The sequence below is a fragment of the Salvia hispanica genome, chromosome 2 (genome assembly GCF_029641045.1).
Source record: "Salvia hispanica isolate PSC_SH4W2 chromosome 2, Shi_PSC_v1, whole genome shotgun sequence".
NCBI classification, from domain to species: domain Eukaryota; kingdom Viridiplantae; phylum Streptophyta; class Magnoliopsida; order Lamiales; family Lamiaceae; genus Salvia; species Salvia hispanica.
In genome coordinates, this window is record NC_142693.1 from 52,827,617 (window position 1) to 52,843,954 (window position 16,338).

The following is a 16,338-nucleotide window of genomic DNA, read 5'->3' on the forward strand; positions in this document are numbered from 1 at the left end:
AATGCAATAATCAGTTTGAACGCAATTTGGCTTTCATTAGAATCCCAGGCGATTGAGCCATATTTATTGATTCACACAGCAAAACTAGCAAATATAATAGCAAGAAGATGTAAGATACTTTGACAGACTCAAAGAGGATATAACTGACTCTTCTTATTGCCAAGACAAAACACTTTGATACAACAACAGCGATGCAATATTGTGGCGAAAGGGGTGAAAAGAATCAAGATCAAATAATAATAGTTAACAGAGGGATCAACATATGAGGGAATAGTAAATACCTCATCCACCCAAACCTACGAACAACCAAAGCATGAACGAACTGAGAATAAGCTTGATTTTGCAGATCTGTGGTCAGGCTCGAGATTCCTACATAGATGTTTGAGAAATGCATTTACAGCTCCGCTAACCCCATCTTCATTTTGCATGGCTTTTGCAAGTTCAATTGCCTGTTCCTTGACCTGCAATAAGTTAAACCTATTTGAAAATCTAGCCAAACAAATCATATCCTGTGTTTATTAAAACAGTAGTATCGTTTGCTGAAGTTAACTCACACAAGTTCTCAGTTATGCCTCCATAGCAATGAAAGTGAAACAGAGGAAAATAAAAGGTGTGGATTTGGGATGGGATTCTGGGGCTTTAGTCAAAGCCAAAATTTTAGATTTCAGAAAATTGAGCCGATAAACATTTCTTGAAGAGTTTCTTTTAGATGAGAAAGCATAAACACCTATAAACATATATAACCCAACATAAACAATTCGCATCAGTGGTTAGTTAGTGTGCCACCCTACCAGGCAGTAAATAGTGGGTTTAATCACATTTACTAATTTAACAAACCAAAAAAATTAAAAAGACTTCTTGCTGCATTTGATTCATGATATGCTACATTTTATTGAAAAGATTTCTTACTGGCACTTTTGAGTAAGCTGATTAGGAAGTAAATAAAAATATTAGAAACCAAAAAATACCTTCGGATCTAACATAAAGTTGATTGCATCAACCAACTTTTTAAGTGAAAACTCATCGACCGGGATCGGTGGAGGACCTACACCTCTGGCATGGACTCTCTCTCCCCAGAAAGGCTGGTCACCAAAGAAAGGGATGATTGTTGTTGGACACTGCATCGGTAACATCAAACAAATAAACCAAGTTGTTAATGACTAAGTTGCACAGATGTGAGTACCAGTCACGAGTTAAAAAGTTACCGCAGCTTTAAGGCCAGCAGCAGTTGTACCGGCTCCCCCATGATGCACCTATTACAAATTGAAACAAAGTTTATAGCCCAAAGGTGAAGATTTGAGTAATCGTGGCACTGTGTAAATATGATTAGCAAACAACTGTAGTAATAATTTAAAATACATGTATGAAATTTTTTTCTGGATCAATCTCTTAATCATGCTATCTGAACAGGTGTCCATGTATTTTTCTATAGATGAACAGTTACTGCACCCTGATTTGTTGGGGCGTGCTCTGTCGTTCCGTGCCCCAGAACTTTAACAAATTTTCCTGGCGCCTAACAACACTGTACCCATACAAACTGATCAGCAATTGATTTGAGATTTTTACTTGTCATTTTAAATATAAGAGGGGTGAACTTTCTGCATATCATTAATTAATCTGAGATTCCGACTGTCCTTGGTCACTCATGTATTGGTGAATGGCTGCTCTTCAAGGTTGGATTTAGCGTAAGCTTTTTAACATGCATATTATATTATTTAAGTACATTAGAATAACAAAAGAATTAATTGGAGTTGTAAATGACATTATTAGAACTGCCCATTTATAGAATTTTCCCCATTAAATATAGACATTTAATCTTAAGTTTCAAAGGGAGAAATTAATTACTCCCTCCATCCCACAAGAATATACACTCTTTCCTTTTTAGTCTGTCCCACAAGAATATGCACTTTCTAATTTGGAAAGTGTTTTCTCTCTAATGAGTTAGGACCCATTCTCCACTAACAATACTCTAATTACTTTTTCTCTACCTCTCTCTTACTTTACCAATTCTACATTAAAACCCGTGCCGAACCCAAAGTGCATATTCTTTGGGGACGGAGGGAGTAGTATTTTTTGTTTAAAATATCAAAAGACACATTACCTATGTGTAAATGACAATAAATATAAACCTATCTTCTATTTTCCCTATGCCCCAGCCACTTGACTTGGGCCAATGCCAGCCACACCTCGTATCTCAACTACACTGGATGACAATTTTGTAATCAAAGATAAATCATGGTCAGTGTGATAGATTTAATTTTAAGGGAGCTGAGAACAGTTGACAAAATCTAAATGCCAGAAAATCAATTAACTAGCCATTAACATCCAAATAAAGCGGTTTCTTGCAGTTGATTCTGCCATTTCTCTTCTATCATCCCCCTTTTCTCATCTACTTTGATATTCATCTATAGAATCTGCATTCTGTCACTAATCGGAAAGCTGGAGTTGACATAATTAATAAGATTGATTTTCCTTTCCTTCTATGCATTAGGGTTTCCTAAAGTTTAAGTTATTTTGGCATTTATTTGCTTTATTAGTTAATTGGAATAAGTAGATGAACTATTGACCAATATTAATTGGCTTTGATATAATTTCCTTTTGCCAATAAGGGTTTCCTTTCAATTTATTTCCTTTTAAGTTTTATTTTTCTTTATGTTTAGGATTTCTATGGTTTCCTTTGCCTATATAAAGGTCTTATTGTTGAACTACAAAGATACACCTTCGAAGATTAATAAATTATGAATTCTATTTCTCTTGAGTCTTGACTCTTGAGTACACTCTTGATACCAAATGATAAAGGTGAAAAACTGGATAAGAGTGGAACTGATACAAGGTGGATGAATGATGCTACAATGGGTATAAGGAAAGGAACCGTTGATAAGTCTTTGTAGTCCAACAATGAGGCCTTAATATACGCATAGGAAATCATAAACATAAGGGAAAAAAAGAAGTTAAAGGAAATAAACTAAAAGAAAACTCTAATTGGTAGAAAGAAAGAATATCAAAGCCAATTAATATTGTCAATATCTTTTCATCTTCTTAATGTAATTAACAAATAAAACAAATAAATACCAAAATAACTTAAAACTTTAGAAACCTAAATCATAGAAGGAAAGAAAGGAAAATCAAGTTCATTAATTATGCATCAATGGGCAATCTTAGAGGCAGCAGGTTGCATACCACTTGGACCCAATATGCTTATAATTATTTTTTATTCAATTTGGGGCAACTGTCTTCCATGAGTGCTGGTAGCAGACAGCAAACCCCATACTCTGGAACTAAAACGACCAAAATTAGTATGACATCTATTATGGGACGGAACGGAGAGGGTACCATTTCTATTAATGGGAACTTTCTCGAACACGTTTCTCTCTTTCTCTCCTAGTGTACCCACTTTCTCCCTCCCTCTATTTCTCTCATATTTTACCGATTTTCCTTAAAACTCATGTCATCCACAAATGAGACTATTTTCTTAGGACAAAGGGAGTATTTTATATTGATTCCTCAATTGGTTGGTTACAAACGGTTGGGCTTAGGTTATTAGTTAGTTAAAATAAATATAAAAAATGTTCCCGGTTACAAATACAACTGTTCGAATAAAGAATGTAGCCGACCACACATAATCAAGTGTCAAGCGATCAAAGAGAAAAGAATAACTAACCACAGCAGAACATTGCAAGAAAAGCCAGTCATGAGGAACATTATCCAACAAGTATACAAAGTCCTTCCCTTCTGCCACTGCGATCATTTGTTATATTCTAAACGAGCTTAGAAATATATACAACTAATATCAAGTAGAGTTAGCCAATAAGATCATAGAAGGAAACTCACAGTCACCAAGGCCGCCCCAGCCTTTGTTAATTATGCCCCTTTGCTGAGTTGTTTCTAAAGCTTCAACAATTATTTTTGTCATTTTCTCTGGTTCTTGAACGGGCTGAAATTATTGAAAAGAAAGGTTGAATTTGACATCCTTATTATTCTCAAGAATAAAGGGATGTTGCAAAACATAAAAACCTTTTACAAGAGCTAAGTGTCGAAACTTTAATAAAAGAGAAGCATTTTTCATGGTGGAGACAGAGAAAAAAGAAATCTTTCTTCTGAGTCTGAGCAGAATCCATTACTCCTTTTAGGACATGAAATTCTAGGTGTGCATTCAGAATACATTTGCACTACCTGAGAAAAGACTATTTATCATGATTTTATATTATCTTCCGTAATTGGCTGTCCATAAAATCCATTCCATTAAGATCTGAATTTTTGCTTAATTGATTTTCAAAAAGTGGAAGGATTTTTTTAAATAAATAAAATGAAACACTGGAAATGATCAACAATAAACTAATTGCGTGTAAACCACAATTATAATAGCTCTAACATATCATGAGAGCAATATACAAATAATACAACAAATCACTTCTTAAAAACTAAAATCTAAGAAAAGAGAAATGTGTATCGATCATTTACGTACTATAAATGAAAAGAAAACAATTATAAAAAAATCAATAAATGAGAGTTTGAGGGGCTGGAAATTGGATACTCACCAGACTGCCAAAACCAATATATATAGGCTTTGGACCAGCTTTAAGCCAGTTTAAAAGAGGCTCGGGTGGCTCGTAATTTGTCGCAAGATCAAGAAAGCAAAATCCAACAACATCAATCTTTGGTCCCCAATCTGCCAAATAATATTGCCAGGAATTAGCAACTCTAATGCAGACATGCTACGGAAGCGTCTTTTACAGTTAAACAGAATTCATATGCTGCAAAAGAAGAAAATTAAGAAGAAGATTACAAGTTTGGAACTTCTAGTTTAGATATGAATGGAGTCACTTAAAAAGGAGCTAAATAAGTTATTAATGTAGATGATTCAGAGATGAAACCTTTTGGTTTAGGAACAAGATGAGGACTCCAGATATATCCATGTGGAATATCAGATTCAGAGCCCTGTGATCCACTCAAGTATGTTACTGGGCGTAGCTTGAGTTTTTTTTTCCTAACATCATTTATCATATCTCTTATTCCTAGCCAGATCAAGGAGTCAACTATCTGATAAGATAACTGCAAAAACACTCATTAAAAATAATTAAACATAAAGCACAATCACAACATTCTTAAACAAGTATTTCCTCCATCACAAAAAATAGTCCCGTTTGTGTATAGCATGAGTTTTAATGAGAAATTGGTAAAGTAAGAAGAAGGAGAAAAAGTAGATAAAGTAAGAGATATGGAGAAAAAGTAAGTAAAGTATGGTAGAGAAGAGAAAAAGTGGGTAAGTGTGAGATATTATAAACTTTCCAGTTTTAGAAATGGGACTATTTTTTGAGGACATCCCAAAATGGCAAAATGGGACTATTTTTCATGGACGGAGGGAGTATAAAATGCAGTAAGAAGAAAACAAAGGAATCACTCACTCTATATCCAGCTGACTGCTTAACACGAGATAAAGGATGGGGGAATTCACTGGTCGGCCTGGCAGAAAAAAACTATCATTTAGACAAGATGAATGTATTTGTCATCAGGGGGAGCCAAGCCCCAGGGTATATTTATTTTATTATATTTTAGTATGATGTATTTTATATTTATCTCAGTCTCCGCTTTACATATATATAAATGTAATCTCCCTTGTGAAAATTTGTTTTACAAGATGTAAACTTTATCTCGTCTGTCCAGTTCTAAAGATCCTAGTTCCGTCCCTGTTTGTCATAATTTTATGTCAAACTTTTAGTTTTCAGCAGTAGAAAAAACAAATATATCCATCAACAGAAATTCCAAGAGAAGACTTACGTCCACGGCATTGTAAAAAATATATGAATTGGTATCTTCAAAGCCTCTGCAACATGTATATGACCTGTATATAATTAAAGATAAGTAGGTTCATATTTATGACTAAGGATGATGATAAACACCACATTTGATTGTGACCCAAAACATAACTTAAAAAACACCTACAATACCAGCACATCACTCTCATTACTTGAAAAATGCCATCACAGAAGGTCAAAGCAGGCAGGTGTTTTGTTTGGTTATTGACCAGCAATTTAGAATGTATCACAAGTTCATAGAGCATGTAATGTATGGAACGTGGAGAAGAAAGAATGCAAACATGTAATGTAACAATTTAACAAAAATAATATGATACATAGTAAAGGCTGAGACCAACGAACAAGAACATAAACTAGAAAGAACCTCTAAGATTGAAAGACATGAACAGAAACTGGAAAGAACTGAATGGAATTATTCGAACAGAAAGAACTACAAGAAAATAATCCTCCCCGAAGGAGGCCAATCCTCCAGCAGAGGCCACGGTCTACAACCGTCCAGATTAGTGATCTCTCAAAAGATAAGCTGATCTAATTCTTAAATGCTATTTATAATAATAATCCTATATCCCTAAACTTTGGAAATAAATCAAATCAATATCTTCATCATATCAGTGAAGATATAGAGAAGATTACAACTATTTACAAGATATTGAATAAATCTTCATTGATTTTTTATTCCAATAGTTATCTTTATTTTGTTATTTATTCAAGTAAGTTAGAATTTGATTTACTTTTTTATTTGTTTAGATTTGGATTGAAATAGAACTCTATATTCATCTATATATATAGATGGATGATCAAGAGGGATAATGATCAAGAGGGACCAATTAGTTTGTTCCGGCAAGAGCCATTAGGGTTAGGCATTCCTTTCTTGATTACGGTTCGTCCCTTTCGTTTCTTTATCAATTTCAGTTTATATATTTATTCCCATTTGTATCCATGGTTCAATACATTTCATAAATATCCATATTATTGAATGCACTCGGTGCTTCCGACTTTCACTCAATACGCACAACCAATGCAACGTTAATCAATACGCAACTATGTGTAAATCATCAAGGACCTTGATTGGATATTGAAATGAAAGAAAAAGCTCATGAACTTAATTGGAAGAGAGAGAAGTCAAGTGAAGCACAGCTAATTAGCCTGTGGATATTGAGGTTCCACAAACCGTACTTCCTGATCCTGTATTTGAAGCTGTTTTTGAAGCAGTTGTTTGAATTCTTTATGATAAGCTTGGAAATATACTGTTTTATTTCAGATATCCTATATACCTCAAAACATTAGAAAAACTACCACCTACTATGCATACCAAAAACAAGCCATGTCCACCAATTTGCTTAGTCTAACACCATTTTCACATACAATCCAGGATGCCTGAATTATTGTGGTCTCACTAATCCCTAGCCAATGTCTTATCAACATTCAAGAACTCAAAGTAACAAATTGTTTAGGTGGAGAAGCTAAGGAACTGTTTTCTCATCCCCAAGGAAATGAGTAAATAAGAAAATAAACCTTGCAATGGCAGCACGGAAATATATATTAAGTGGTAAACAAAAGTCAAACTACCCTTGCAACTTCGATTTTCATCTTTGTGTCTCCTATAAATCTATGACTACAAGCCAAAAGGTGAGCCCAATGATAAAAGCTAAACTCCATAAAGTTGTCCTCATACATCTCATAAATATACACACTAAGTAATCAATCAATAAAAAATAAGGACAGCTAGTTAGAAGAGAAACAAAAAAGAGAAAGCAAATGTTATGTAGTCTAACCATATGCTGGAGGATTAGCAATAATTGCTTCTGCTTTGAAAGGAATCCCAGAATCAAGGTCGGGCTCTTTGCATGCTGGAAGTAGAGAGAAAATTATCTCCTTCATTTGATTTCTTTGTACAGGTATTTCAGAAGGCCCAGACGGTAAAAACCCTTTGTTTTTAACCATGTCTATAGAAGAAAATAATAAATTTATCAGTACACTTTTAAGGTGTAAACTGGTCAGCTGCCATTAAAAGACATTCAGACTCAACAATTGCAGCGAAGAGTCATGCTGAAACCGAATATAGGTCATAATTCACTTGTATAGCTATTTTCCGCTATTTGCACATATTTAAGGAATAATATAAATATAAACCCCAAGTGGCTTGGAACCATAACAAAAGATGGTATACACAGACACAACACCGAATTGATAGTCATATCTGTTGAAAAAATTACCATGAAAGGAGGGAACCAAAAATCAAAATTATGAGAGACACTCTTCCTCAGAACTAGAGCCGATAAAAGAATGTTGTTAGGAACTTACATCCTGCAAGAACTTTAGGATCACCACCAAGAGGATAGAATTCCAGCCCAGAAGACAAGACAAACTCTTTGAAATTGGAATGAGTAGCTAATCTAACACGATGGCCATAATCCTGCACCCAAGTATCTTCATCAACAACTGCATATAGAACTTGAGTTTGGGCGTTGGGCATTTCACCATTTATAGTAATTTATGTTTTAATCAATCTTTCTCCTTCACTTTGCCTTCAACTATATAATATGATCTTTATTTTAAACTACTCGTATACCTGTAGTCGCTTTCCAATGGCAACAAATGGCTGTACATCCCCACGAGTTCCAACAATAAGCATTACAATTTGCAACGGAGGAATATATTGCAGCTCTGTAGCATCAATAGGCTCTTCATCCGCTTCATTGTACACACTTTCAGTGTCAATTCCAAGAATTTGAGGTTCAACATCTACTGGGACTTCAAACTCTACAGTTCCGTCATGTTTAACAGTAGCTATTCTGTTCAACAAGCTGAGCTGCAGTACTTAAAATATTTAATATACTCCCCAAGGCAAATTCTATGTATGAGTTTTGGTTGCAGTTTTTTTAATAATCAAAAGAAAATTCTAAGGCATGTAACTGATATGGTGTCGAATTCCCCAATATGTAATTCCACCAGAACTGAAAGGATGTAAAAATAGAAAATATAAAAAACACATAAAATATCTCCAAAAGTTTAATTATCAGCATGAACAAGAACAAGTGTTTTAATAGTATGTAGTTTACTGTTTAAAAAGAGCTGAAACTAATTTTAGCCTTGCAAGCCTTGGCAATATTCAAAGCAAAATGAAGTACCAAGAAATCCACAGGTAGCTTTGAATGAAGCAAGTAAGCTAACTCTCTAAGCGAAAGTTTCCAACAAATATTGCTTCATATAGACTACAATATCATACGCTTCACCTAGTGCTTGCAACTTAGCCAAATCATAAAACTTGTTGTTGATCAATCTCCACCCTCTAAAGAATAGAATTTAGGCTAGGAATAGCCATCCGAAAAGGTACTCCATGTAGTTAGCATAACAACACACGAAGTACTCCCTCTGTCCCATTAGAACTGAAACCGTTTCCTTTTATGCTTGTCCCATTAAAAATGAAACGTTTCCTAGAGTAGAAATAACTTCATCTCTACTTTTTCATCAATCTTACTTTACTCTCTCTTCATTAACTCACAAAACAACATTACATAAAATCCCGTGCCAAAAACCAAACATCTCATATTTATTGGGACGGAGGGGGTATTCGATAATCAGATTATTACCCCTTCCCTCATCTATAAAGCAACTGGTCATGCGCACATACATTGCTGCATAAATGAGACATCTAAAGTCCCATAGAATAACAGAATCTATACTAGCTTACCACTAAAGAGTGCTTTCAAAACTGAACCTACTCGTCTCAAGTGCTGCGATTAATATTTTTATTTTTATAAAGCATTAAACATGCAACACTGTCTACTGATCAATATGATAGAGTTACTGACTTAATGGACCATTTAGAAAGAATGTTGACCTTCTCCTGAACAGAAATTTGGTTGTCATAAATCCGAGCAGCCTCTTCAGGGAGTATATTGTAAAGCCTTTGCCCATCAGTTTTTGACCGTTCCAACACCGAAGGAGACTCCAGTTCCCCGCAATTCAAAATTTTTGCAGGCGTAGTATTCACTCTAGTGAAAACCGCCTCTCCACCCCCTGCCAATTCAGCAAATTTAATAAACGATCCAACAAGCATAGCTCAAACAAACACAATTACTGATCATAATTAACAAAAGCAAATCATCGAAAACATCTGATTCTAATTAAAATTCCACTATTCTAGCCCTAGCTTCACCTGAAGAGTTGCTGCGACCGTTGGAAGGGGGAGAAGCGGTAGCGACATCATTGGCGAACTTAACGGAGAGGTGAGTGGAGCTGGAAGAAGAGGTGGCTTCTCCTCCAGGGGGTTCCATCGGCGGCGGCGAAGTGCGAGGATGATCTAGATCTACGGAGCCATCCATAAACAAATACGAGTAGTTCTATGCATGTGTAGTGCAGCAGAAGCACAAATCAGTGAGCTGGCAATGTGTGGGAGTGGAGAGAGAGGGAGAGAGCCGGCCACGTTCGAGATGTGGGAGACTCTGCTGGAAGCTTTACAGATAGATATCTACAGCAGTTTTGGAACGGGGAATCAGCAAGTTCACGCGATCATTGGCGCGTGGGAATAAGCTCATAATTTGTCAAAGTCGTTTTATCGCCCATTTCTGTGATAGATTCTGGCTTCTAATCATCCACTGGATATCAACCGAGTGTTTAGCATTTTTCCGAGACTGGAGTATATAAAAGATTCATTATTGACCTAATACTTTAATTCTGATTTATTATATGCTTTTTTCGAGACTTTTAGCGGTACTTTGCGTAAAAGATTTTACCAGAACAATGACTCTAGTTATTAAATGATGATCATATCAAGAAGATAAACTAGGGATGGAAATTCATGAACAAAAATATTATTTTTATTTATGAATTTTCATCCCTAAATAAGTTATCATCCCTATCAAACATGTCATTATTGAATTTCTTATTCTCGTAATCAAAATTGATGGATTTGTATCATTAAGGATCACCTATATCATCTGAGTATGTTTATGTAATATAAGATGGAGTGGAAAATGATATAGATGATCCCAATTGGATTTGTATTCCTTGGGTACTAATGATAATTTGTAAAATATCCTTAATCATTTGATACAAATCCATCAATTATGTATTTCCTTGTGTACTAATGATTAATTTATATTCGAAAAATACTTCCAAACTAATCAAGTACGCACAGAAATTCAGTATCATTACTCAAATGAAAAAAATAATCTTCTGTTTTCTTAATTAAGCAACCAAAAATGCCCCATAGTAATTTCATAATATCCTACAACTACCTACTACTCTATCTAATCCTAGTAATTAAGGCTAGCTACTCAGCTCATAAATTTTCTTCACTTTCCTTAAATATTTTATTGATAAAATGTTATGAATCATATATGAAATCTTCACTCAAACTCTAGCGGCAGAATAAGGCAGACAAATGATGGTGCGATCGTGGACGAGAGCGAATTTGGTGTTGCAGAGAGATAGAAAAATGGAGTATCTAAGTAGGAGTAAATATTTGGAGGTGAGACTTTTGTTGTTAGGGTATCCACAATATAACTCACCAGCGTCTCCATCTCGTCTCGTCTTCCCAAGACAACGACGAGCCGGTGTTGAGAGAGAGAGTTGGCGCACCACGCGCTCCGCAGGTGGCACGCTTTTATTGGACGGTGAAGCATATTGATTAACTTGATGTGGTATCTTATTAATTTTGTCTGATGTTAGGTATTTTAGAATGGGAAAAGCTAGACAACCACATTATGTACAACCATAATCCGGTTCAATAGAAAAAAAACCGGTTTATTCATAAATTTTCGGTTCAATAAAAATTAAATTTACTTTTCTACCCTTGATTAAAACTGCCGCCTCTTATTATTTTCTCCACCCAAAATGGCGCCTGTTTTTCAGTTTTTCCCTCTCCCATTTTGCTATTTCCTTGGTTACCTCACAAACTTCCATATCCACCTAGCTATATTCAAGGATTCAATTTGTTGTTTTACAAAAGAAACACAACCAAAATGGGATGATACTATACAGAAAATATTTTAGCCAAATCTTTTACTAAACTTGCTTTTAGGCCTGAAAATTTAATCCGCGGGTTTCGGGTATTCCCGACCCAGTCCCAATACCCGACGATTTTTGGGTACCCAAAACCCGAAATTATGGGTTCGGGTATGGGTTTGGGTAGTTAATGTTAGAATTTTTCGGGTTTAGGGTACCCGAAACCCGTATTAGGGTACCCGACCAATACCCGATTAAACCCGATTAATTATGTATTTGTGATAAATATTTTTATTTAGTATAGGGCCTATGACCCGTAGGGTAAATCTAGGGTAATTTTATTTAATCACATGTAGATTTAATACTTCTTTACATTCGTGTTCGGTTCATGTTGCATTATTTATGTTCTTACTTGTTATCTTTTGAAAATAGTATATATTTAATTAGTTATTATTTCTCCATTTTATTTACATGTTCATTTAATGTCTTAAAAAATTATTTTAATCTCTTTTATGTTTCAAATTATACCAAAAAAAAATTATTTTAAAATTAAGTAGTGTCTATTTGTCTAATGTCTATGTCTATTTTATATAATATAGAATTATTGTCAATAAATAGTAAGTATTGTGTTATTTTTAATAATTTATATTCTCATCACAATTTAATTTATATAAAAGGAATAAATTTTAAATATAATAATTTCGGGTTTATGGGTACCCGATTAGTTGGGTTCGGGTACCAGCATCGGGTATTAGGGTACCCGAATTCACATACGGGTCGGGTATTGGGTATGATATTTTTCAGATTTCGGGTTCGAGTACCCGAATTTTCGGGTTTGGGTACCCGCGGGTATCTGAATTTACACCCCTACTTGCTTTCTTCTTTTTTTTTTTTTTCTATAAACATAGTATTGTTATCTGACGTATTTTTTATGTATAACATGAATTTTTTTTAAATCTATATGTTTTGCATATTTATTTAATATGCGCACTGAATTAACTTTTCTCTTTTCCTTGTTTAATAAGTATTTATTATGTAATACTGTATTATATTATTATTTAAAAATTCAAATACTTTAAAATTTAGTTGGATTCATAAACTGAAATGCTTATAAATTTTAATTATCATATCATATTATGTACTATATATATTTGTGTTTTTGTTTAATATTTTTATTTTTTATATAAACATGATATCTAATGTGATCAAAATATTAAATATAAATATAAAAAATATTATAATAAAAAATCATAGTTATATACAAGAATTTATAAACTGAAAGGCTTACCCATATAATTATCATATCATATGGAGTATTATATACTATATTTTTATGTTTTTGTTTATTTTTGTTTATTTTTTTACATAAATATAATATCTAGTGTGATAAAATATTAAGTATAAATATAAAACATATAGTGTAATAAAAAATGAAACATATTATATATACAAGAATATGTAAAATAATATAATTATGCTTATGGAAAAATAGAAAAAAAGGATTGATTAAATGACATACAACATTATTTGCGTTTCAATCTGTCATTCTCATTGATCTATAAATGATAGCTAAAATGTATTACAAATTCATTAATCTAACATTTTGAGTTTTGATTTAATAGAGAATTTCTAATGAAATTATTGTTTGAATAAATATATATTTTTAAATCATAATCATCACTTGATTTTGTCAGTGAAATCCTATGATATTAGTGTTAGATTAAATAATTTTTAATGTGCTTTGAGATTTAATATTACAAAATAAATTAATTAATTTGTCAATCATCTCATCCATCTATTTGGTTTGTTAAAGCAATACTAATGACATTAGTCTTGATTGAAATCTAACGTTGCAATATAGATAGATCAATTAGCGATTTGATCAAATTATTTGTTAATGTGTTTAGGATTTAATATTGTTCGATTAGTGATTTATTTTCTTCCAACCTTTTGACTTATTAGAGAAATTATATTGAATTATTGTTAGATTAAATAAATTTTTTTAATTTACTTAGATTACATTATGACAGAAAATAAATAAATCAAGCATCTAATTGTTCTTATTTAACTATTTTGTCTGTAAAAGTAATTCTATGACATTAATGTTTGATTAAATAATTTTTTTATGTGCTTGAGATTTTTAATGTTGTAAACTAAATACTTGTCATCCAACTATTTGGTTTGTAAGAAAAAAATATTCATGACATTTTAGTCATTATTTAGATCTAATGTTGCAAAATAGATAGATCAATTAATGATTTGATTAAATGATTTGTTAACATGCTCGTGATATTTTAAAATTCAACTAGTGATTTATTATCACCCATTGTTTTTTACTTATGACATTATATTAGAATCAAACTAAATATATAAATCAAAACGAACAACGTTAAACGAGCGTCAAACGAGAGTGATGCTCACATAAGAAGCGCACATAAGATATGTAACATATCATTCCTCTAGTATCTGATTCATTAAACTTTTAATGTGGTCAAGACTCAATATTGAAAAATATATAGATCAATTAATAAATTATTTTCATCTAACTATTATTAAAAAAATCTTAATGATATTAATTATACTAAATTTAAAGTAAACTCAATGGCTCAAATAAATATTAATATTCATTTGAATGTATATATCAATTAAATCACAATAAAAATATCTCAATATTATATGTAGATTTGAGATTAATAAAACTAGGATTAATCTAAACTAAACTGAATGGTTAAATTGAATCTAAAATTCAACTTAATTGTTCAATTATATTTAAGTTGTATTGAATTTAAAATTAAAGTAAATGTTTAGTTGAGTCCAATATTCATTGAATAGTTAAATTCAAATTAAATATCAAAATCCTTGGGTTGGATTTATGATAAACTGAATATGAAATGAATATAAATTTAACTAAATTATTTAATTAGATATCAAATATTAACTTAATTATTAAAATGAATCTAGTATTCAACTTATTTATATAATTAAATTTAAAATTTACTTAACTATTCAATTGAAACCAATATTAATCTGATTAGTTGAATTGAATCAAATATCAAAGCATTTCCAATCATTCGATTGAATCTAAGATTAATTGAATTAAAAATGAGTCCAAGTTTGAATGGATTGTTAAATTGCTAAACTACAACTTAACAGTAAATTTTAATCTATTATGAATCTAAACTCAATTGAATCGATCGATTCAATATGAAAAACTAATTTATATTTTCCAATTGAATTTAGCATTTAATTGAATCTAAAACTTAAAATCGATAAGACAATAAGAATTATTAAGTTTAACATATACTTTAAATTGTTCAAATGAATATAAGATTAATTGAAAGCATAAATTCTTATTTGGATCTAATTGAAATTCAATTAAATTGTTCAATTTGATTCAATTTAATATAAGAACAATTGAAATCTGGGATGATTCAATTGAATATAAGTATCAATCATATTGTTTAACATAATCATTTTTAGATTGAAATCTCAGATCATTCAATTGAATATAAGTATCAATCATATTATTAAATATAATCATTTTTAAATTCCTAACAATAATCAAGATCCTAACTTTAATACCTCAATTAAATTGTAGTATGACTCATATTTCTTTTCCTTTATGCCATTTGGGTTATACATCATTCGACAAGTGCTACATTATGCTTAAAATTAGTTGGATTGAATGATTAGAATTTAGGATATAGTACTACGCTACTTTGGAATGAATCAATTAGAGGAGAAAAATGGAAAAGAGAAAAATAGGGGGAAAAAAAAAAAAACAGAGGGAGTCAGTCAATATAAGGTGGCTGCCTATTTTGATTCAATTTCCAATATTCGGCTATTAATTAGTAATTAATGTATAATTTGAGTTCAAAATTCAAATTAGCTCGTTCAAAATTTAAATAAGGAGGGAATTCTAAAACAAAAAATAAAGAAAAGGTTATATAAGTAATTAAAATTTACGCACTAACTACAACTAATATTTTATCTATTAATTGACATAGAAATTTACTAATTTGTCCCTGTGTGGTTGTCCACATTATGGTTGTTTAGCATCACTCAGCTTTTAGAATTGCACTCAATTGGCTGAAACTATAGCAGTATGCGAATTTTTTAAATTAGGTTGTTGAATTTATGTGTTGTTCGTAAAAGAGTTCCAGAAACCACTAATCAGCCCTCAACAAAGGAGTATAAAAGCTAGCCAAATGGGCACAAGTGAATAGTGATGCAGCTGAAGGATTACAATTTACGGTGCTTGTTGGACCAATCACGAGAAGCCGAGCCAAGAAGTCATGATATGTTAAATCATGAATTAGTCAAGAAGTTCATTGAAGATGAAGTAATAAGCAGGACAAGCTACATTAATTTAATCACATACAAGTTGATCAAAGATTGAAGACTAGTGGAGTGGTTAATGAAAAAACGAGCCCCAGAGTTGGTTTATCATTATTTTTCAGAAAATCACAAGACTTGGATGCTAAGCTATTATAATTTGGTATTTATTCCTTTCGTCCCTCATTAATTGTCTCCTTTTGTCATTTTCATCTTTTCACCATTAATTGTTCAC

The 16,338-nt window shown here is 32.1% G+C and overlaps 1 protein-coding gene across 5 annotated transcripts; it reads right to left on the reverse strand.

Annotated features, from left to right (window-relative positions):
* Positions 1-133: 133 nt before the first annotated feature.
* Positions 134-10,398, reverse strand: LOC125201074 (sterol 3-beta-glucosyltransferase UGT80A2-like). Of its 5 annotated transcripts, none has more exons than XM_089064674.1 (14): positions 9,979-10,396; positions 9,661-9,839; positions 8,389-8,628; positions 8,121-8,232; positions 7,592-7,762; positions 5,779-5,842; positions 5,406-5,463; positions 4,875-4,938; positions 4,539-4,669; positions 3,832-3,934; positions 3,662-3,738; positions 1,206-1,253; positions 969-1,118; positions 134-461 (listed from the first exon to the last, which is right to left on the reverse strand). In XM_089064674.1, exons 1-14 carry the CDS (start codon positions 10,142-10,144, stop codon positions 297-299), a joined length of 1,728 nt encoding a protein of 575 aa, XP_088920800.1. In that variant the 5' UTR covers positions 10,145-10,396; the 3' UTR covers positions 134-296. The 5 variants fall into 5 exon arrangements, 3 of the variants coding, with proteins under 3 accessions (XP_088920800.1, XP_088920799.1, XP_047954932.1); XM_089064673.1 differs by having other exon boundaries at positions 4,875-5,040; XM_048098975.2 differs by having other exon boundaries at positions 4,875-5,052; positions 9,979-10,395.
* Between the last annotated feature and the right edge of the window lie 5,940 nt (positions 10,399-16,338).